Raw genomic sequence first — 23426 nt, forward strand, 5'->3', positions numbered from 1 at the left:
ATATGTTTTCCCCAAATAGTTCTTTAAGCATTAAAGTTTCATTTTCAATATAAAGTGATTCTTCATTCACCTCATAATATGAAAGACTTAAAAAAAAAAGTACAAAATATGGCAACTCCTTCTGAGGGATATTTTTGGGGAGCTGGGGGAGGCTTTACATTATGTTTAGAAATGTATAATAATGAATTTGAACATCTTTGTAAAAAACATTTGTTTGGTTGGGTTTTTTTTTTTTTGGTAAAGGACTTTTAGTACTGCACTACCACAGATTGATACTACCAGACAGTTGTTTGTACAGACTAGGAAAGGCCAGGAAGTTCTTACTAAGGTGAAGCATTTCATGAAACAACACATCCTTCCTGCTGAAAAGGTGAGTATTGTACAAACAATGTATTTGTGCTAAAGGCCTATTGATGGATACTTCTGTTATCTCTGCTTAATGCATTTGTGCTAAAGGACTATTGATGGATACTTCTGGTATCTCTGCTTGTAGAACTATAGTGTCATTTTCTTTGCAGTCAGTCCCTACCCAGATTCCTCACCTCTCCTTAGCACTGAGACTGAAAAATTCCAATCTTCTAAAATATGCCAAGGGAAGGCACATTTAAATTCTGTGGAATTTAAATTAAGCCAAAAGGAATTCGTAGTTTATAAAGTTGGTAGTCTAAATATATTAGAGTAAAACACTGCTTTGGGGGTGTTTTCTTAAGGCAATGACTTTCAGCTTTTTTTTTTTTTTTTTGATATGGATCCCTTTGAGAACTGTAGTCTATACAAGATGGACATACCCAGAAAAGTTTACTTATCATTTCAGGCTGTTTACAGATACTACCCTTCTTTCTAATAAGCTACTATTTTAAGGTGCTAAGTTTCAGTAAGTTAACTGAGGGTAGAGAGGCAACATGGCACCTTCATTTATTCAGTTAACAAATAATTATTGGGTACCCAATGATGTGTTAGACACCTGGGGAACCACTGAATGTAAAAGAAAGAACAAGGCAGACAGGGCTTCAGCTCCTATGGAGCTTATACTTCAGCAGGGAAGGAAGACATTAAATAAGAGATGATAAATGCCAAGAAAGAATAGATAAAAGCTCTTATGAAATATGTAAGAGAGGGGGAGGTGGGACAGGGTATGTTATGTGGGTAGAATACTGGTGTAGAAATTGTAAGGGCTTGATTCTAGTCGATTTCCGCCACAAGTTAGGTAATCTTGTGTCAGGCAGTCTTATCTGGCCCCATTTTCTTCATCTACAGTGTGAGTAGGTATAACTAGATATACAGTAAATCTATGATTCTGAGGGGTCTAGAGCTAGACTGGCAAAATCAAATAGAGAACTGAAAAAGACCAAAATTCTTTCAACAAAAGTGTTCAGAACTGATATGTTTGTAGGGCCATTAGTTGTTGTTGCTTGAATTAAATAATTACTATATTTTTAGTAAATATCTGGTTTGAGATTACAGTAGGGGGACACATCAGGAAACTAAAGGTTTTGAAAAGAGAAAAGAAATTAGATTTAGAAAGCAGATTGGATATCCCTACCCAAGGATAAATTGTAACAGAGAAAACTACATCTCAAAAGAATTTTTAAATAAGAGAAGGTTGTAACATAGATGGTAACCATTTTTTCACAGTAGAGTCCCCTGTGATTGGCTGGTCTGGAGAGCAAGAATGAGAAGAGGAAGAGAAATCAAGATGTTTGGTTGAAAAATTCCCTACAGATGGGCTGCTTGGGTGAAAAACTCTGCATAGCAATGATGTTCATTTTAGACAGAAGTCTGCAACAGTACTCTTTTAAAAAAGTGAATGATCTGTTTTTGAGAAGCCATGGCTTCAGAAGCATGAGGGTTAGTCCCCTGGAATAGGGTCTTCCACAATTTGGCTTTTTTTTTTTTTTTTTGGTGGGAAGTTGAGTGGAGACCCTAGCTTGCCGGTCAGCCTACCTGATTCCTACCTGCTTACTCTAAAATGAAGCCTGTCTCTTACCTTGCTAGTTCTTGCAACCAGCCCATCATTCAGAGGAGAGGCCAGAATTGGCAGAGGAGAGCAAGCAGGCTTGATCTTTCATTCATAAGTGTAAATAGGCATTCAAGGGAAACTGCAGCTTAGAAGAGGAGTGTCACAGGTTGGGAGGTGATAGATCTGCTGAACTTAGTATCGTGCATCTATTAAAATGTTTACAAAGAATGTGCAATAAAATAAAATGGTTTATAATAAGTAAAAAGTAGCCTATAGCTTTAAGGGGAAGATTGTCAGTGTTTTGTGTGGCAAGGAAAGCCACAATTATATGATCTTTGCAGATCTTTCAAATCTGGAACATATCCACATCTGATAATGTGAGCTTCTTTTAAAAACTGTACCAATGTCAGTAAAAATGTTTATCCTGTATAATGATTCTGAATACTACTCATCCTTGTCTGTGGAACATATACATTTGGAGTGATATCTAGAGAAAAGTAAATAGCTATTTCAAAATGGAAAGGGAGAAAACTTATATAAAATTTAATCCAATATTATTATAACTAAGTTTACAAAAAACCAAACCGTCATGTCTAGAAAATAAGATTATATCATATAATACACAAATATTTACAGTCTGTATCTTTAGCTACTGAGATTCTTGATTATATTTTTCTTTACACATTTACATATTTTTCAAATTTTCTATAATGAGAATAAATAAGTTTCATTTCAACTATGCTAATGACCTTTTGCAGCTCCTTAAATATCATAAAATGACAACATATAAACCTATTATCTATGAAAATGTTAAAAGCCTATTCTTATTTAAAATAGATAAGGACCTCAAAAACATCACTAAAATTGTAACTAGCAACATCACATATTACTGAGAACACACTTTTAACATGATGGTAACATTAATCATACTTTCCTTCTAAGTCTAATAATGTGCTGGGGAAGAACCATTGCTTTTTTCTAGTAGACTTAAGTTTAAAGTGAAAAACATATACGAAAATTATTTGTAGGTTTAGATTTAAGATTCTGAACCAACATACTCCGAAGTAGTATCTCAATCAGTGAATGAGGAAGTAACATGTTAAAGGTGATGTTTTGGGAAGGCACCATGTATATATTCTGCTTTTGTCTTTCACCAATAAGTTATTTTTCATACTGTAAGAACTAAAGATGGCTCTTTGTAATGATATATTTTATTTATTCTGATTCCTTCCATGCCATAAATAAATTTTGCAAATCTCCAAATGGATAAGCTTTAGAACATGAAGTATTAAATAATACAAGTTTTTAAATAATTATATAAATGCTGGCATCATATCAAAAGTACCCAGAAATGAGGAAATTGTAAATGTTTTGCATAATATATTTCTTATCAATCACAATAGCATAGACTATTTCCATGGCATTATGAGGGATGGAAGTAATAAGTAACCCCAAACAGGAACAACTTTCGCTGACTTCCTGACTGAGTTGACAAGGGCCATTCATCCTGGTGCCTTTGAAAGAGCAGACCTTTGCCTTCTTGAAGTTTTCACTGTATACCACAGCACAATGAACTAACTATGTTTCAGTGAAAGGGACATTCTAGTACATTGCTTATGTGAGTGTAAATTGGTAAAACAGTTTTGGAAAATAATTTGATAATATGGATTAATAGTTTTGACAATGTTCATAGACTTTAATTCAGTAATTCTACTATCCTATATGTGATAGGTACAGAGATGGTATAACAGCAAAATATTGGAGAATGCCATTATAGTTCAGTATTTTCAATCTATCTTTATTCTTTTAGTTGCACAAATTAGGGATTGTTATTGTTTTATTGGGCTAGTTTTTAATTTAGATTTATCCACATATTTATCATTTTATTACTATTCCTTCTTGCAACACAAATGTTTCTTCTAGGATAATTTTCTTTAGTGAGAATCTTCCAGTGAACTTTTCTTTTGCTTATCTTTCTCTTTTATTTATTTATTGGTAAAACCTTTAATTTGCCCTAATTCTTGAAAGGTAGTTTATTGGATATAGAATTCTAGGTTGACAGGTATTTCCTCTCAGCAATTGAAGATATTATCTCAGTGATTTCTGGCTTCATTTGTTGCTGTGGGAAGTCAGGTCTCAATCTTAATTGTTGTTTAGTTATCAGTAGTCTTTCTTTTTTCCCTCCTCTTTATCCTTTTAAGAGATTTTCTTTCTCTTAGATGTTCTGCAGTTTTACTGTGCTCTGGCTTCATTGTGCTTTCTGAAGTTGAGGATTGGTGTCTTTTATAAGTTCTGAAAGCTTCTTAGAATAATTTTTCCAAATATTGCCTCTCTCATCTAGGGATTCAGTTAGACTTACGTTAGACCTTCTCTCTGAATCTATCATATCCCTTAACCACTCATCTCTTACTTTTCTTGAATTTCTGTCCTTTATCCTGAGTAATTTCTTCAGATCTTTCTTCCAGTTTATTTTGTTTTCAGCTGTATTTAATACACGTTTCAACCATCCATAGAATAGTTCTCAAAGTTTGGAGTGTGTTGGAATTGCTTACAGAGCTAAGAGGGAACACAGAAGCCCAGGCTCACTGAAGTAGGATAGGACCTAGGCCCCTGTGTTTTTACCAAGTATCCCAAGTGATTCTGACGGCCACCAAAATTTGAGAACCACTGCCATAGAGTTTTTAACTTTCATCACTATGGTTTTCTTTTCCTCAAGTTGCATTCAGTTCTTTTTTAAATTTTCCTGTTTACTTTTGATAGTCGTTTGTAATACTTTTAATTCCCTCCTTTATTCTTGAAATTTACTGAACGCAAATATCTTATACCCTGTATCTGATCATTTATCTATAGCCTTTGGGAAGTGTGATTCTGTTTTGTTCAATTATTGTTTTTGCTAATTCTTGCTAATCGTGGCTTGTTTCCTTGAGTGATAAGTAATTTTTCATTCTGAACTCATGTTTTTAGAATGGAATTTTATCTGTGGGAGTTATTTAAGGCTTTTGTTTAAAGCTCTTTTCTCTAGAGAGGATTTGCTTTTGCTTCTGCCAGGTGTTTGTAGGCATTGTCACCAGGAAAACTGTAATCTTAATTTTTGGCTTGAAGTTTAAGAGCCCCACAAGTCTGCGAATTCTGTCCTGAACTTGGGTGAAGGCAGGCTTCAGGTTGGAAATATGTTTTGTTTTGTTTTGTCTTTTCTTTTCCACCAAGAACTAAGACCTATGTGTAAGTCTTAGTCCACCTCCAAGGGCAGAGGGTTTTTTTTACTTTGTTTTTTTCTTTTTTTTTTTTTTTCAGTTAGGTTTTATCCATCAAGCATCCTGGCTTTGGTGGAGGGAAGAGGTGATCTCTGATCCTCCCCCTTGCCATTTTTGGGTGCATTAGGCTATATCTCCTGATTCCTGCCTATGTGGTTCATCAAAACCCGGGGCCTAGGCTAACAGATCGGACTGCATCCCCTGGACAAACTTGGCTCCAGTGCTCGCCCACAACTGGATAGTCAGGGTTTTTTGTTCCTAGCCTCTAAGGAATTTTCTTATTTTCCTTCCAGCATGGCTATGCATTACTAAATATATTTCTAAATTGTTTTTAATATTTTACCTAGCATTTCTACTTGAGGGGTTTCTATGTCCATGTAGTATGCCATATTGCTGGAGATGGAACACTAAAATCTTGGCATAAGATTTTAGAAATCTACTGTCTAGTACTGAGGCAGCATAATTTTGTGAGGAGCAAATGTTTAGAATTCTTTATGCTTTTACATCTGTTTTTAAAAAGATATGTTACTGATTTAATAGCAGCTAAAGAAAGATTCTTCACCTAAAAATGTTTCCTTTGGATATCAGCGGTTTATGACATTGTTTGCTTTGTATTAACTTTAGCTAATTAATTTTTTTTCCTCTTATCACTTTAAGGAGATAATTGAGTTCTTTGTTCAAAATGAAAATTCACTGGAGAAGTGGAGAAAACCTTTAGTGATTGATAAACTCAAGGTAAAAAAAAATAAGAAAATCTTTAACATTGGATAATTCATTTGCAAGTGTTTTTTGAGACCTTAGTTTTGTTGTTTTGGTTATGTATGTAGAGGATAATTATATCAATAATAACTTTTAAAAAGAAACTTAAAAAATATAATCTATAATATACAAATTAAGCTACATAGTGTTCTATATATGGTATGCAATAAAAACAGCCTCTCACAGCTGTTTAAAGAAAAAAATATGATCAAAACTAGTCATTATCAGTTATCACTGAATTGAAACTGTTGTCAAAGCAGGGCATTTGTCCCACATGGGTTTAATCTAAATTTCATGTCCTCAAATCTTAACAGCAACACATATAAGAAACTGAAATGCACAAATAGCATATTTGGCATAATTATACTCAGATGTGGGAAATTTTGTAACAGTTCTGATTAAATAAAAAGTCCTCAAGTACCAAATTTAGTTTTTCAGCCAAATTTAAGGAAACGTGGAGAAAAAAACATTTCTTTTCTTTAAGAGTTAAGATGATAAGTTGATTTATAATGAATTAGTAACTGCTTGATTTTGTACACTTTAGGATACAATGAAATAAATAACTCTGTTTTTTTAAATTTCAAAAAGCATAAATACCAATATTTTTTGAAAGGTAAACTATTTTAGGTCATGGTAAATTATGATCACTCTTGGCATGTTCATCACTTTGACAGGAAATGGCCAAAGCAGAGGGCCTCTGGAACTTGTTTTTACCAGCTGTAAGCGGTCTCAGCCAGGTGGACTATGCCTTGATTGCTGAAGAAACAGGAAGATGCTCTTTTGCTGCAGATGTCTTTAACTGCCAAGCACCAGGTTACTACATTAATTAACAACAGAATTTCCTCTAATAGTTTGAGCAGTGTTTAAAATCTATTTTATGACAAGGAAGTTTTTCTATGCAAAGTCATTGATTTATAAATTTGGCTATAATTTTACTTTTCAGTTATTTTGATTTAAATATTAAAAACAGGTTTGACATTCTCATTAGGCTATTCTTTTGTTAAACATCATTACCTTAAGAGTATTGGTGAGTACAATTCTCTACCAAAGGGATTGGTAATATAAGGATCCCAGTTTCCTGAGTGGGGATTGGATATTTTTATGGCTAGTTGGAATGGATATGTATTAGTCCATTTCTATTGCTTATGAGAAAATACGTGGTACTGGGTAATTTATAAAGAAAATGAAATTTATTGCTTACCGTTTCAGAGGCTGGGAAGTCCAAAGTCCAGGGAACACAGCTGGCGAAGACTTTCTTTGGTGGTCACTTCAGTAACAACAGGGTATCATATTGCAAAAATGGCAGGCAGAGAGAGAGGACTTCTCATGTGCTCTTCTTTTAAAGCCCTCAGAACCATGCCCCTGACCACCATTATTAATCCACTCACTGTGGCATGGTCCTACAACCTAATCACCTCTTCAAGGTTCCACTTTTCAATTAGCATAATAGGATTTCCCACCCTCAACATCTAACAGTGCAGATTAGGTTTTGGGGGGGACATTCAACCTAAGGGAGGATAGATAGTTCCAAATCTTTTCAGTAGCCTCACTATCTCTCCATTCATCCACCAAGTATTTATCGATTCCCTACTGTGTGCCAAGCACTGGTGTTCTTGAGATGATTTGTCAGTGAATGCACAAATTTGCCTGCTTTCAAGGATCTAATTCTAATAGAGACAAAAGTAAACAATAAATATAATAAGTAAATTATGTAGTAAGTTGGAAGATGGAAAGTGTTTGGGGGAGAAAAAAGAGCAGGGTAGGGGAGCTTTGCAATGCTGAGGGAATATGGGTTACAATTTAAAATAGAATGGTCAGGATAGGCCTCATTGAGAAAACATTTGATAAAGACTTAAAGGCCCGGCCCGGTGGTGCACTGCTACAGTGCGCCGCTTGGGAGCGCGGTGGCGCTCCCGCTGAGGGTTCGGATCCCACATACAGACCGGTTTCTGCTCACTGGCTGAGCGAGATGTGGGAGCAACACCGAGGGTTGTGATCCCGTTGCCGGTCCTGGTCCGGTGCGGGCGTGACACTGAGGGTTGCGATCCGTTGCCGGACACGAAAAAAAGACAAAAAGGAAAAAAAAAAGACTTAAAAAGGTAATTGAGTTAACTGTGCCATCATCTGGGGGAAGAGTTTTTATGGCAGAGGGAACAGAAAATACAAAGGCTCTACAGGGCAAACCTATGATTGGTGTATTCTAGGAATAGCCAAGGAGGCTGATGTGGCCAGGGAAGAAAAGCAGGAGAAGAGATCAGAGAGGAGAGGGTCTCATGTGTTGGGCAGATTAGGATGTATACCTTCAGTGGAATGAGGAGCCAGACATTGGGCATTTTGAGCAGAGTAGTGACAATATGTAACTTCAGTTTTAAAAGGATCACTTTGGCTGCCCTGTTGAGAATTGACAAAAGGAGGGAAGGAGGAAAGCAGGGAGTCTGTTGTGGTAATGCTGGTGAGAGGTGATGGTGGTTCAGACTGGGGTAGTAGCAATGGAGGGGGTGGTAAGTGGCAAGATTATGAATGTATTCCAAAGGCAGAGCCAAGAGGATTTCCTGGCTGGATATGGGGTATTAATAGGGGAGTCAAGGATGCCTCCAAAGACTTTGATGTGAAAAAGTGGAAAAATGAAGAAAGGAGGCCAAGGTTTCTTAAAGTAAAATGGAAGGAGTAAACCTAGAATGTAGTCTATACTGGAGGTGTTTTTTTTTTTTTTTAAAGATGACTGGTAAGGGGATCTCAACCCTTGGCTTGGTGTTGTCAGCACCACGCTCAGCCAGTGAGCAAACCGGCCATCCCTATATAGGATCCGAACCCGCGGCCTTGGTGTTATCAGCACCGCACTCTACCGAGTGAGCCACGGGCCGGCCCCTGGAGGTGTTTTTAAACCTGGATTTGCAGAAGAGCCATCTAAGTAATTTTTGAAAAATCCAGGTTCCCAGGCTCCATCCCTAGAGATTCTGATTCAGTGTATCTAGGGTAACTCTGGGAGTGTCTCTCTTTTTTTATAAGGTTACTATGGTTATTCTAATGCTACCAGTGAACGACTAGCACTTGATTTGTAATAGGTTGATTATGGTACAATATCCAATACGAGTATTGTCCCTACACAAGTTAGGCCACAGTATTGCCTTTTGTGCTTATTGTGTGGCCCTGGTGCTAAAGCTATCCCAAAGAGAGTTATTACAGGATTAAGCTGCCAAAAAGAGGTATACGGGACTATATTGGACTTCTGAGAGAAAACGCATTCTGGATTTTGCAAAGTGGTTCCACACTGGACTTTGACTCTCTCATTTTTGGCACTATTAAGACAGTTTGTAAACTTCTGGTGATGGTTGAACTTGGCCCTGGCATGGCTGGCATGGTTTTCCCTCCTCCAAACACTGATTTATGAAATTACTGCTGTACTATATTGTAATACAATAATGAGGTTATTGTAAAAGTAATCTAGACACAAGAGTTTCCAAAGATTTCATATCAATTGTGTGTCTGTTACATCATACTACATAGGTAGCATGTCTTTGTGGAAAGGGAACTGAACAGATTTTGTGGAAAAGGAACTGTGGAAGGATAGTCTTTTAGTTTACAACTCTTTTGATTGCTACTCCTAGTAAGAAATACATTTTATATTATGATCCAGTATATAGTATATGAAGTTGTGTGTATGTGTTCATGGATGGATGGATGAATGGGTAGATAAATAGATATACTTGTATGTTACTGAAACAAAGGTTTCATGAAACAATACTTTTCCTTACTATGCACAGTGCATTCAGATATTCACCACTGAGTTTAATCTAATGTAGTGTATTTTGTTCTATTTTACTTTTTAGAGAATGCTAGCCATATTTCATTAAATTTACTTCATTATGCACCAGTGGGTTATAATATGAAAAATAATGCTACAGAAGACTTTCTCCTTTGCAGACCCAGCTCTGCCACTATTTTTCCATTTGACCTGTGAACTCACTTTTCACTAGATGGTCATGGATTTTTTTCTAGTATTAAAATTTCATGAGTCTCACAGTTGTACTATCTAAATGATATATCCAAATTGCTGAAATTTTAAAACAGGGCAGGGAAATATATTTTCTTTGACTAAAGAATGATCAGCAACTCTCCTAAGCAAACAAAATGAGTAAAATTGTAAGTACAAAACTAGGCGTTTTCTCTTTGTGGCAGAGATATCTTCATGAAGCCCTTGGCATTGTGTTTTGGAGCATTTCCAAAGCAGATAGAGAAGGGAATGTAACTGATGCTGATTAAATACTTTGAGAGGTTTCTTAAATATGAAAGATTAATTTCCACCCAGATCATTTTCCAAGTAGTTATAAAAGCCTATGGGAAACATATGTAGTCTTCCAATTTGTCTTTTTTTTTTTTTGGCCCTTCAAGAAGTCATACAGTATTGTATACTGGAATGTTGAAAATAGCAATTAAATGCTAAAACTATTCTAACTGGAAAGTTTTGGGGCCTTTGGGCTGATTTTTTTTTTAAATAGGAAAAAAAAATTTGTTGAATTAATTTATATAGGCTTTTCCCCCCAATCCAAAAATGATAAACTTAGCCAGCTTCTCAGAATAAACTAATAATTTTTAGAATTTTTTAGTTCAATATTTACCTTATTTGAACTATAACAAGTAACACTGAATTTAAAACAAGTAAAAGAAAACAGTGAACATTATTAATTATAACTTAGGACTCATATTCTCCCTCAGTCAAAAAGAATATTAAGCTTGTATTAATCTACTAGGAATTTTGTGCATCTTGATATAAAATTGGCTATTAGGAATATCCTAATATCCTGAGAAATTTAACTTAGACTTAACTCAGTTTTCATAGGCATTTCAGTGACTATCCTTAAAGTCACTGTAAGAAGCGATATTGAAAAATTCTTCCTCAAAATCTGCCAAGTAATCAGTACTCAAGGGAAAGGTTTTAGACAGTATTTTTAGAAATTTGATAGGAATGAAAATCAGAGGAAGGCATCTAGAACATTTTGCTCCATAGCAGATCTGAAGCACTTTTTAAGCCAAGGGTGATATTACGGTGTGTCATGTATTAAACAACCTCTGGGAGCTGAAGAGGGCCTTTGATGTTCCCTACTACCATTTTCTGTCCAGGGCAGGGATTCTAGCTTTAGCATCCTTGAGAGATGACCTAGTACTTTAATAGGTGGTATGGGGTGCACAAAAATAAGAGCAACGGTAGAGATACAAAGACAATTGTTGCTATGTGGGTTCAGAAGAAGTCAGGGGTACTTCTTACTGGGTAACCAGAGATTCTCCTCAGAGGAGGTGGCTAATAAGCAGAAATTTACTTATGAATGACTGGTAGAATTTCACTTGAGAGAAGGCTTGGCCCAAGCAAACACATGGAAGTTAGAAAGCACAGGGTGTGTTCCCCAGGAGCATTGCAATCACCTCTAACAGGGCACATTTGCAATATGACTGGCAAGGTTTGGGCTAGTAAATTTTTCCTTCAGTCCTAGTTGAGTTAAACCTCATTAAAGCCATGCTTCATTGGGATGGACTGGACCTTCAAGAGTGTGATTCAGAACAAGTTGAATAAATATGCACCAAATGCCATGTACTTGTAACTATTCATGTCATGCCGTCATTGTAAGTAATATGTACTATATGTTTCAAAATATTTTTGTTAGCAAACATTTGCTTTAAAAAGATGCATGTCTGTATTATCTACATAAAGTTGTAGATTTCATTCATATTGGTAAATTTTTTAAATGCAAAACAGATGTTCTTTCTTATGTACAGACACTGGGAACATGGAGGTACTGCACCTATATGGAAGTGAGGAACAGAAGCAGCAATGGCTTGAGCCTCTTCTTCAAGGAAACATTGCCTCGTGCTTCTGTATGACAGGTAAAATCACATCACTATTCTCTCGTTGTGCAATCAGTCATCTGGAAGTTGTTATAAATGATATGAAGAAATGTGGGAGGTGGCTCTGTGTTTCAGTCAAATTTGCCCATGGCCAGAAATTTGACTGTGTTTTGAGCCCAGTTTTAAATTGGGGCATTTTTAAGTGTGCAGAATAAAATTGTCCTCCCCTTTGGGAGGACACCAGATGATGTTTTATGGTGGCTTGTTTTAGCATTAGCAGCAGAGAAAACTTAGTTTCTTAATCTTTTGACTTGCATTTCTAAAATTGCTGTCTATGGATATTTAAGATCTTTTTTACCCTTATGTATGAAATATTCACCTTTGTGATAATTTTATGTTGATATTTACAAAATACTCAACTCTTCTGTAAACCCAGAACCACATTCATGTAACCTTTATTATAATATATTGCTATATTATTGTTTTATTATTAGTTCCTGTTAACTAACCTCTTCCTGTGCCTAATTTATAAGCTAAACTTTATCACAGGCATGTATGTATGGGGAAAAAAACGTAGTGAATTTATATATATATATATATATATATATATATAAAGAGTTCTGTACTCTCCACGGTTTCAGGCATCCAGTGGTGGTCCTGGAATGTATCCCATGTGGATAAGGGGGGACTACTGCAAATTGGTGAAAGCGTTCCTGATGGAATTTGCAAGGCATAGTTAGAAATTACTTAAGATAGTAAACAATATGGTGGGGCACTTGCCAATATTTATTACAGATTTCCACTGTGAGAAGTAGAAAATAATATTTTCATCTACTTTTAATGATTGGAGAAAAAAACTGAGTGAGTTATATCCCAAGTCATATATCAATGAAGAAGCCAAGAATACAGTTCAAAATACTAATCCCCAGTGTTCTATATACTTCATTCATTTATTCTTCCAATGCACATTTATTGAATACCTACTATGTGTAGGTTATAGGAGAATCAGGGTGGAATGAGGGAAGGATAGGAAGATGAAAAAGACAAGGATGCCTCTGTTATCAAAGAGTTTACATTCTCTTATCTAAGCCTTTTTTGCAAACTGCCTGCCTGCCTGTAAATTCAGCCTTTGTTTATTTATAGAGCCTGATGTAGCTTCAAGTGATGCCACAAATATTGAATGTAGCATCCAACGAGATGGAGATAGCTATGTAATTAATGGCAAGAAATGGTGGAGCAGTGGTGAGTGTTCAGCATAATCTTTTCATTTAACAGATTGATTCTTTGTGCCAGATGCTGTGCTAGAATCCTATGATACATAGTTATTAGTTTCATAATCATAATTCTTAGAATTCTGCTTTTGAAAACATTTTCACATTTAGAAATAGTAATTAAAAGGAAAAGTAACTTTAAAATAACATGGCCTGATTAGTTGATGTTTATTTTAAGAGCAGAAAATGCATGTTTTTTTTTTAAATTTGAGAGATAAAATTTGTTAGTGTGTACTGTTTTTGACCAATGTAATTCCTATCAAAATTTAATTTTAATAGGGGCATATTGCATGGATTATAATAACTTTTTTATAATTTTTAAAAAGATTAGCTGTATATGTTATTAAAGATAATTTATTGTGGTGCATATTTTTATTGCTTAAAAATACAAGCACTTTATGCATGGGATAATACATTTTTTAGTCATCCCTCAGTAATAGACTCATATAAATGGATAAGTTCTTTAGGAAGTTATAAAAATTGGAACCCACATAAATTTGATAATCCCAGGATTGCTTCTAGAGTATACATGATAAACCTAACATTATCAGGATAACTAGTTGATACTAAAAAAAGTTAACATCATGGAAGCAAATTATGGGTGTAGAAACATAATAGGAATGTACTGAAAGACCAGAAAAGCTTATTTTTGTATTTTGTATTTTTTTGGTCGTTAGCTGTTATTTTTTCTGGAATGTTATAAAATTACTTACACATCACTAAGCATCAGGGAAATGCAAATCAAAACCACATTGAGATTTTTATCTCACCCCAGTTAGACTGGCCATTGTCAAAAAGAGAATAACAAATGCTGGCAAGGATGCAGAAAAAGGGGAACCCTCTTAACTGTTGGTGGGACTGTAAATTATTGCAGCCATTATGGAAAGCAGTATGGAGGTTCCTCAAACAACTACAGATAGAACTGCTATATGATCCAACAATCCCACTGCTGGATGTATACCCAAAGAAATGGAAATCATCATGTTGAAGAGATACCTGCACTCCCATGTTTATTGCAGGTCTATTTACAATAGATCAGTAGAGTTGGGACCAACCTACATGTCCATGGACAAACAACTGGATAAGGAAAATGTGTTACACACACACACACACACACACACACAGTAGAATACTTTGCTATAAAAAAGAAAGAAGTTCTTCTATTCACAGCAACATGGATGAACTTAGAGAAAATTATAAGTGACATAAGCCAGGCACAGAAAGAGAAATACTGCATGTCCTCACTCATAAGTGGGAGCTAAAGAAAAAGAAAGAAAGGAAAATACAACAATCACAATAATTCACTGAACTTTCAAAAAGAGAGAACAGAATTGAGGCCAACAAAAGTGGGAAAGGGGGAGGGTGGGATTTAGCAAGAAATTGGTAAAGGGCCACAAAAAATGCTTACAATGTATAAGGTTGAATATACTAATTATCCTCATTTGAGTATCACGTTATTGCACACAAGTATTGATATTCAACACTGTATTCCACAAATATGTACAATCAATTGTTTCAATTAAAAAAAGGAAAAAAATTGTTTTGCTGCATAATTATTCAAGTACTAAAATTATGCAGGAAAATTGTTCTTGTATTAAAATTTAGATGATTGAAAATAATTATAAGTGCCTCTTAAAATGATCCTCTTTATTAATCTGTTTTAGATGGTCTAACATATAGCATAGTAGGCTTTTTTCCTTTTAAAAACTTTTTTTATTTTGAAATTATTATAAATTCACAGGAAGTTACAAAAATAGTAAAGAATGGTCCTGAGTATCCTTCACCCAGTTTGCTGGAATGGTTCCATCTTACATAATTATGGTATAATATCAAAACCAGGAAACTCAAATTGGCACAATGTATGTGTATAGTTCTATGTCATGGTATCACATGTGTAGGTTTGTGTAATCAGTACTGCAATCAAGATGCAAAACTATTTCATCACCACAAAGATCTTCCTCTTTATAGCATAGTGGTTTTTATTTTTTATGCCTGTTACTACTATTTTCCTGTATTGTTACTTTTAATTTTGAGGTTTTGTATACTTATCATCTTGTTTCCTCTTCTTCTTGGCTTCTATCCTCGGCGCTCCTTAACCCTTTCTTTGTTACAAGTTGCAACCATAGTATTTGTGATTTGAGTGTCAGAATAATGCAGATGTTTTATCTGAGGGGAAGCGTCATTCATGTGTATCCAAGCAAAAGGCAGAGCAGTTTTACATTTAAATGCTAAAAGTACTGGTTGGCTCTGTAGGACTCTCAGAATCGAAAGCAATCTCCTCCACATTTTGTCTTTGTCTTCTCCAGGACCCATATTTCTTGGCCACTTTCATAATGTAGTTTTTAAAAGAGGCTCCCATAAAAACATATAGCACTGGGTTGAGGCAGCTGTGAAAGAGTGCGATGCTCTCTGTGATTTGGATGGCAACATCCATGCGTTTGCTCATGTCACAGTCGGTGATCAAGGAGTAGATGATGTCTATGGCTCGGCAGAACTTGACAATGTTATAAGGCAGCTGAGTGACAATGAAAACTATAACCACTGTGAGCAGAACTTTGAGGGGTCGAGATTTTTTAATGTTTGGTGTCTTGATGAGTGTCCTTGCTGTGATAAAGTAGCACACCCCCATAATAAGAAAGGGTACTACAAATCCGATGCAGATTTCTAGCATTTGAATCAGTGCTTTCATTGATGTTCCTAGGTGGTGAGGAAAGATGGGAATGCATCTATCATTGCCATTTACTGTATAAAAAACCAGCTGGGGTATACTCAGCAAGATGGCAGCCATCCAGACACAGAAACAGATGATCCAGCCTGGTTTTCCCACTCCTGATTGACCGGGGGCTTTAGTTACTGCCGAGTATCTGTCTATGCTGATACAAGCCAGAAACTGCATTCCAGAGACAAAGTTTACTGTGTACAAGGCTGAAGTTACTTTGCACATCATTTTCCCTAAAACCCAACCATGAACTGCGTTAACTGCCCAAAAAGGCAGAGTGAAAAGAAGGAGTAAATCTGCCACTGCCAGATTCAGGATGTACACGTCTGTTTTGGTTCTCTGTTTCTTGTAATAGGTGTAAATTGCCACTACTATGGAATTTCCTGCAAGTCCAATGATGAAAGCTATCGTGAGGAAGGCAGGCAGGAAAATGCTTGCAAATTTTCTGACTTCTTCTTTTATACAGATCACTTCGTACTGACTGTAGTCGTGAGTGCCATTCGTGTCATTTTCCTCATAGTAGTAATCTACTGACTGGTTCTGTTCCAAAGCCATGGCTGCAGTCTAGATGGCAAAAAGAGTACAGGATTCTCGCTTTAATATTGCTTAAAAGGAAATAGTTTTATCCAGCACATGTTTTATTCTTTCCCCAGATAACAGGTCTTTGCTGTAACATATCTGAGACTGAATCTGGCACTCTGAAATGCTTTAATGGGAGCCACATTGGAGCATTAGTTATTCATTCTCTGTTTTTAAAACACTGTGTGTAGGAGCTGGGATTTACACAGGGATGATAAACATAAAATCCTGGGGAATTTTTTAAATAATTAAATCCTATGTAAAAAGTTTTTAAAATATGAAAGTTTAGTCAGAGTTCAAGTAAAAATAAAAAGTTTATAATCTTTACATACATAACTTTGTGAGTCTTATGGAGTATATCTACCATAAATTAAATTAAAAATTTAAATAAATTATTTTATTTAAAATTTATTTTATTTTTAATTTTTATGATACTTATTTACAAATTTAATTTAAATAAGCTAAATAAATTTTCTCACCATTTGTACTGAATTTCACTAGTTGGTTTCCATAAAACAAGGTCTCCTTTAGTCAACTTCCCTCCAAAACCTATTACTAGTTGCTTATTGTAAACTATCTTTTGGTAGCACCACCATCCTCCTCGTTATCCAAGTTGTGATCTGCACCATCCTTGACTTCTCTCTTACCTTCACCCCTGATTTCTAATCAGTCCCTACATTCTGACTTTACCTTCCAAATAGATCTGGAATCTGTCTCCTCCTTTTAATCTGCACTCTTTGGCACATGTGCACAATTTGACCATTGTGCTTCTCACCTGGCCTACTGAAATATCTTTCTGTTATCCTGCGGTTGTGATTTCTCCTTACCACCTCCTTGTCAAAAACATTTTTCTTACTGCCACCCAACTGTTCCTATCTCTAAAGTGCCAATTTGTCACTCCCCTACTGAGCTCCTCACCTGGAAGACACATCACTTCACCTGAAAGACATAATCCAAGCTCCTTAGCATGATGTCCAAGGCTCTCTCTGTAATGTGGTGCCACCCACCTCTCCGTACTCTGTGCCCCACATTGTAGACAATGCTAGTACTGATCTTCCAGCAGTTGGCTGGCACACACCACGCAGCAGCACGTGTCTGCATCAGTGCTCATTCTATTCTTTTATCTGACATACTGTTTCCTGCCCTTCCCTTGAAGGGCCAATTCCTACTCAGTTAACTTGGATGTCACCTCCCCAGAAGAATCAAGTATCAGTCTCTACATACCTCTCAAAGAACTGACCACATCTAATGGAAAAGATTTGTTTCCCAGACTACCTTGTCTCTCTGTGCTCTAAGTTCCCCAAAGCGTGATCTGTTGGATTTGTGTTTGTATTTAAAACCTTATTACCATGCCTGGCACACCCTAGCTTCTCAGTAAATATTTGTCAAATTAAAGTTTTTCCAGCAGGTATAAAGCTGTTACTCTGGGATGGATAGATGATATGCCAGGAATCTCCTGTCTCAACAAACTGTACTATCTTGGCTATTAGCACCCCATAGTATTAAGATAAGCTTACATAGAATTCACAAGTTTTAAAATACACATAGTAATGACTTCAATGTTTTTATTATAGTACTGAGTTTTGGTTTGCTTTTTTCTTTTTTTAGCCTTTCTATCTTCCTTTTGATATTTTTATCCTTTGAAGAATTGTAAATAATCTTATGGAATCAGTAATGAAAACATTATTTTCAAAACTGTGTCAACTTATGGTACATTGTCAAAAGGACATTCTTATACTTGCTAATCCATTTTGAATGAGTAAAGCAAAGTAAAGAAGGCCCCCTGAGGAAAGATACCTCATAAAATAACTGCTTTCATTACGTAAAAACCAGGTGCCAACAGTTTCAAATGATAATATTTATAATTAAGATTATTTGAAAAGTTCCAATCAGGAAGACTGCTCTGGTCTACATTTTCTTATGCATTAATTATTAACGCAATATGAACTTTGTTCTCTTTTTTCTCTCATCACAGAAGTATTGAACCTGATGATAAGGAATAATATAAGCAAATAATATAAGATATTAGAGAAGTATATTTTTAGGAATTAACTTTACTGAAAATGTGAATAAATAATAGTAGTAATGGAAATTATTTGTGGAAATGATCCTTCTGTCAGATACACAGAAATACTTTTAAATGTCTTTATAATTAATATAAGGAAAAAATTAGTGTTTGTAAAAGAAAGCAGAAAAAATGGCATAGCAAAACCTATTTTCTCATTAACAAAGTTTTACAGAGAAGTAATGCTATTTAAAATGATACTCTCTTCTTGCTATATTCAGATTTTCATTTTAAAGTGTACAGCTGTTTTGAAATAGCACTTTTTGAACATTTAAACTTTTATGCATCAAGACTCCCACCATATAGGTAAATATACAAAGTCTTTGGGCTTAAGAAAACATTATACCCAAGTCAGAATGAGGAAAGAAAGAACCAACCTGTGTCAGTCAGCAGAGGAGCTGTCTTGAGTGCAGAGTGAAATCAAATGCCCTCTCTAACTCCAACTGCTTTTGCAACTGCTTTTGTTTTCACTTTACACCCCGCCTTTATCTTGCATCCAGGAGGGCTTTCCTGAAATTTAACCTTGTCAGCACTTGATTTTCTTATTTTTTGTAAAACCATCCTGTGAAGTCAAATTTAAGTTCTTAAGTGTCCTAGGTAACAAATCTGAAAGAATTCCATCTTATTTTTAAAACTAAAACCTTTCAAAGTTTCCTGTAGGGAATAAGTGCCTGCAGCTAAGCAACTGACTGCCAAAGCAAAAGGAGAATCCATCCCAGAGCATTCAGGCAGCCAGCCAGCAAGCCCTTGTAGAGGTCCTCTCTCAAGTTATCTCATCTAGTAAAGAAAACAAAAATGATTTTAACCCAGAGAATTACCTTTTTGAAGATTAAATTATGAAAGACTAAATTATAAGTAATCATTAGGCATTTGTAGTCGAACTTAATATTTTTATGCCACATCATTTAATATTTTACTTAATCTATTAGTCCCTTCCTGGCTTCATTGTACCCTTTCTCTGTCCTTGACCCAGAATGTGCCTTTCCCCATGGATTTAAATTCTTTCGCCTTCTTGTAACCTCTTTCTTCAAAGGCCAGAATATATACCTTCAAAATCGTTCTGTCTAGGGAGGCTGTTTATTTTTCCCACACTTCCAAACAAACGGAAGAGAAAGAAGAGAAACATATGCAAATTTGGCCTTTGTGGTCTATTTGAACTTGACTCTCCTCGCATTTGCATGGCAGTTGCTTTATTTATTTTCTCATGCAAGGCCAGGCTCAGTCTCCACCTGCAGGAGTTATTTCAGACCCATGTCATTTTTTCTCCAAGCAACTGGCCTAACTAACCCTCTTGTTGATTGACAGAAGAGGCTCATGAGGGCCTCTATGTTCCTTTATCTTCCCTCAGAATATGGCTGAGGGTACAGCCAGATTCTCCTCCTTGTTATCCACCACTCTTTGAGGAAGCATCATCTGCATACAGCTAAACCAGCTCACCAAGAAAAAAAAGTGCCTGGATTTGTGGCGTTTGCTATTTTCCATGGTGTAACTATTCCCACCATGACCAATTTCAAGCTAGCAACATAAAGTCACTGAATGCAAAGTTGCTAAGAGGTGAACGTAATTAGCATTCCTAAGCAGGCTCTAGCACAGTTCTTCCAAAAGAGGCATCCCCTCTCCTTACCGTGACTGATCATTCCTCTGATCTCTTTCTGCCTTCTGAAGGACACTGCTCTTAATGTTCTCCCTGCCGAGGCTAGACTATCTGGTCTCTCCCCTTACCTCTTATTCTTCATGATCTTCTATGTATTGGGGCAGGAGGAAAGGAACAAGCAACCCTCCACTGAGTTCTCACAGTGGCCTACAAGATCCCACAGCTCTGCTACCATCCCTCATTGTCTCTCTGATCTCACTTCCTACTCCTCGCTCCTTTGCCCACTTGTTCTGCCACATCAGTCTGTTTGCTATTTTGAAGCACACCGGGCACAGCCCTGCTCAGGGCTTTCATGCTGGCTTTCCTATCTGCCTGGAATGTGCTTTCTCTCAATATTTGCAAGGCTTATTCCCTCATCTCTTTCAAGTCTTTGCCCAATCATCACCTTCTCATTGAGGCAACTGCGGACTACTTAAAATACCCTTTGCCCACCTATACTCCCAATCCACCTTACCCATCGCACTAACTATATTGTAATGTACTGTATCATTTATAGTATGTTTTCTGTCTATTGTCTCTCACCCTGTATTAGAATGTAAGCTACATCAGAACAAAGACTTTAGTTTGCTTTGTTCACTGATATATCCGACGTGCCTAGAACAGTGCCTGGCACGTGATAGGTGCTCAGTAAATATTTTGAATTAATAAAAAATCCTACTGTTTATTTTGATTATCCCATTTTACTTGCCCTTGATATGATACTTGTGCTTCTTTAATGACTACTCTATAACTGCAGCCTCCATAATTATCAATTACATAAAATCTTTGATCTATCTGTATGATATACAAGACTGACTTGTGGGTCTTTGCACTTACTGTTACTCCTATCTAAAATACTCCTCCAATTCCACTTTAGATCCCTAACTCCTATTTAGGATTCAAATTCAGGTCTGACCTTATCATTAATTAATCCAGGAAGCCTTTGTAACCCTTCTAGATTATATCAAATATACCTATTCTTTATTCCTATAGCACCAACTATTGTTAGTACTTATTAAAATTTTGTCTTCCGTAGCTATCTTGTACCCTGCTGTATCTGTAGCATTTAGCTTATCCTCCATAGACATGTAAGTTTAGCAGTGGAGCTGGAATTTTGAATTCAGATCTTTAGTCTTAAACTTTCCATTTTATCATACTAGCTCTTATACATCTTTGTTATTCCATGATGCCATCTATTAGAGAATCTTGATACTGTTTTATAGATATTTGAAATTATCATCTCTTTCCCTTGTTTACCCCTCCCCCAACTACCACATGCTTTCTTATAAATAGCATTCCTTTCTTGTAAATCGGTTATAATACTATAATCTTTATATCTTTTGAATTTGCATATCATTTTTACTACCTCAAACACATACCAGCCCTTGGGGCATAAAAGATCTCAGGATTGAGCAGCTTCTTCTAGTAGTATTTATATTAATGCTGTGAATAAATCATGGTGAAGCTAGCTCACTGGCAGGCCTTTTCCAGTATTTTCCTCTTCTCCAGACAAAACTAGGAGAGATGGTGGTAATGGGGGAGATTTGACAAAATATAAAAAGCAATCATATATATTGAAGAATAGGGAGAGGTATCGCTCATCTTTGGCAAGTTTTCAAAGTACTTACTTTATGTTTCTTTAGTGCCTTTTTTTTCTGTACCTCTCTTCCACTTCTACTCATATCCCTAAGAACTGAGTCTTTATGATTTCAGTTTGCTGCTCACCACAGATGGTCGCCCACTCTTACCTTCCCTGACATAGCAATGTCCCTTGTTCCTGAAGAATCTTTATTCCCATACCCCTTCTCATCCCTCCTCCTCTAGTGTCATTTTTCTCAGTAATAGATGTTTGGAAAGCAATTTGTCTAAACTATATACTACATTATCACTGAAAATATCATTGATATTTAGATGCGTATTGAGCATTTAGATAATTTTATGATTTCTCTTAATTGTCTGTATTATCTATTGAATTCATGTTGCATATGAGTTTTTTACTTAACTTTTTGCTTGAAAAAAATCCTTAAGTTATTTCAAATTCACTATAAAAGGTATTTTTTGTAGCTAAATAATATCTTGTTGTATGGATTATTATAATTTGCTTTACCATTCTCCTATTATAGAACTTTTAGACTATTTCCAGTGTTTTGTTATTACAAATAATGTTATGGAGAGCATCTTTGTGGATATTGGAGGAAACTGAACTTAATCTAATCTTACTATGGAACGTTGAAGAATGTTACTAACCTTATATAACTATCCCTTTTTTCTTACACAAAAGATAGCATTCTTACTATTCACACTGAATAATAATCCTGGAGTTCTTTCATATCAGTGCATAGAAAGCTGCTTTATTCTTTTTAGAACAGTTCCATTACATGGACACATCACATTATATTTCAACAATCTGCTATTGTTGAACAGCCTCCTATTGTCTCCTATAGGATTATGCCCATTTCTTTGAAAATACAAACAATGCTACTGCAATGAATAATCTTGTTCATCTGTCATTTTATACAGAAACGTCTGTATCTGTAGTATAAATCTCAGAAGTTGAATTCATGGGTCAAATATTAAATGAATCCATAATTTTGGTGGATATTGCCAAATTCTGGTAATGTGGGAAGGTATTACTTTGTTCTTCCACTAGTAATGTATGGAAGTGCCTATTCCACTAAAACCTTGCCATCAGAATGTGCTGTTTACCACCCCTTTGTTTTCTAAATGACATTTGACAGATTCAGTATTTCCTTACCCTGCCCTTGCCAGTCATATGTGAAATGCTGGATAATAAACTGCTGTAGAGTATTATCTTTGCTAGTTAATAGGTAAAATGGCATTTCATTATTGCTTTACTCTGCATGTATTTGATTTGTGATAAAGTTAAACACTTAAAAAACCTCTTTATTCTTATTTCTCTTTTTACAATTGTGTTCTGCCCATTTTTACACTGACTTTTAGGTATTCTTTATATTCTAAGGATATCAGTATTGTATACATTTTATCATAAATGTTGAAATATTTTCCCCAAATTGGTTTTTGCTTTTTAATTTTGTTTTTTAATGTACAACAGTTGCATGTAAACAAACTGATCTTTTCCTTTTGATTTCATTTATCATTTTTAAGATTTAAAATTCTTTCCCATCCAGAGATTTGATAAATATTAGATTATTTTTCTTCTTTTTTTATGGTTTAAGTATTTACATTTTTTTAAAAATTTTAACTCTGATCTACTTGGAATTTTGATCCAGTCATATTCTGTAATAACAACAGCAATAGCAGCAGCTTGTAACATTTATTAAATACTTACTATTTAGATATAAACCTTCCTATGAATATGACCCC

The 23426-nt window shown here is 35.5% G+C and overlaps 2 protein-coding genes across 2 annotated transcripts in view; one reads left to right on the top strand and one right to left on the bottom strand.

Moving 5' to 3' along the window:
- Window positions 1–23426, top strand: part of ACAD11 (acyl-CoA dehydrogenase family, member 11) — a 96932-nt gene that overhangs the window by 33352 nt on the left and 40154 nt on the right. Inside the window, 5 exon segments of the mRNA XM_008589755.1 lie at window positions 244–370; window positions 5872–5949; window positions 6648–6786; window positions 11746–11853; window positions 12958–13056. Of these exon segments, the coding sequence (XP_008587977.1) occupies window positions 244–370; window positions 5872–5949; window positions 6648–6786; window positions 11746–11853; window positions 12958–13056 (551 nt within the window).
- On the bottom strand, window positions 14611–18886 carry ACKR4 (atypical chemokine receptor 4). Its single transcript, XM_008589754.1, has 2 exons — window positions 18826–18886; window positions 14611–16368 (listed from the first exon to the last, which is right to left on the bottom strand). Exon 2 carries the CDS (start codon window positions 16357–16359, stop codon window positions 15307–15309), a length of 1053 nt encoding a protein of 350 aa, XP_008587976.1. The 5' UTR covers window positions 16360–16368; window positions 18826–18886; the 3' UTR covers window positions 14611–15306.

The sequence above is a fragment of the Galeopterus variegatus genome, unplaced genomic scaffold, assembly GCF_000696425.1.
Source record: "Galeopterus variegatus unplaced genomic scaffold, G_variegatus-3.0.2 Scaffold5637, whole genome shotgun sequence".
Taxonomy (NCBI): Eukaryota; Metazoa; Chordata; class Mammalia; order Dermoptera; family Cynocephalidae; genus Galeopterus; species Galeopterus variegatus.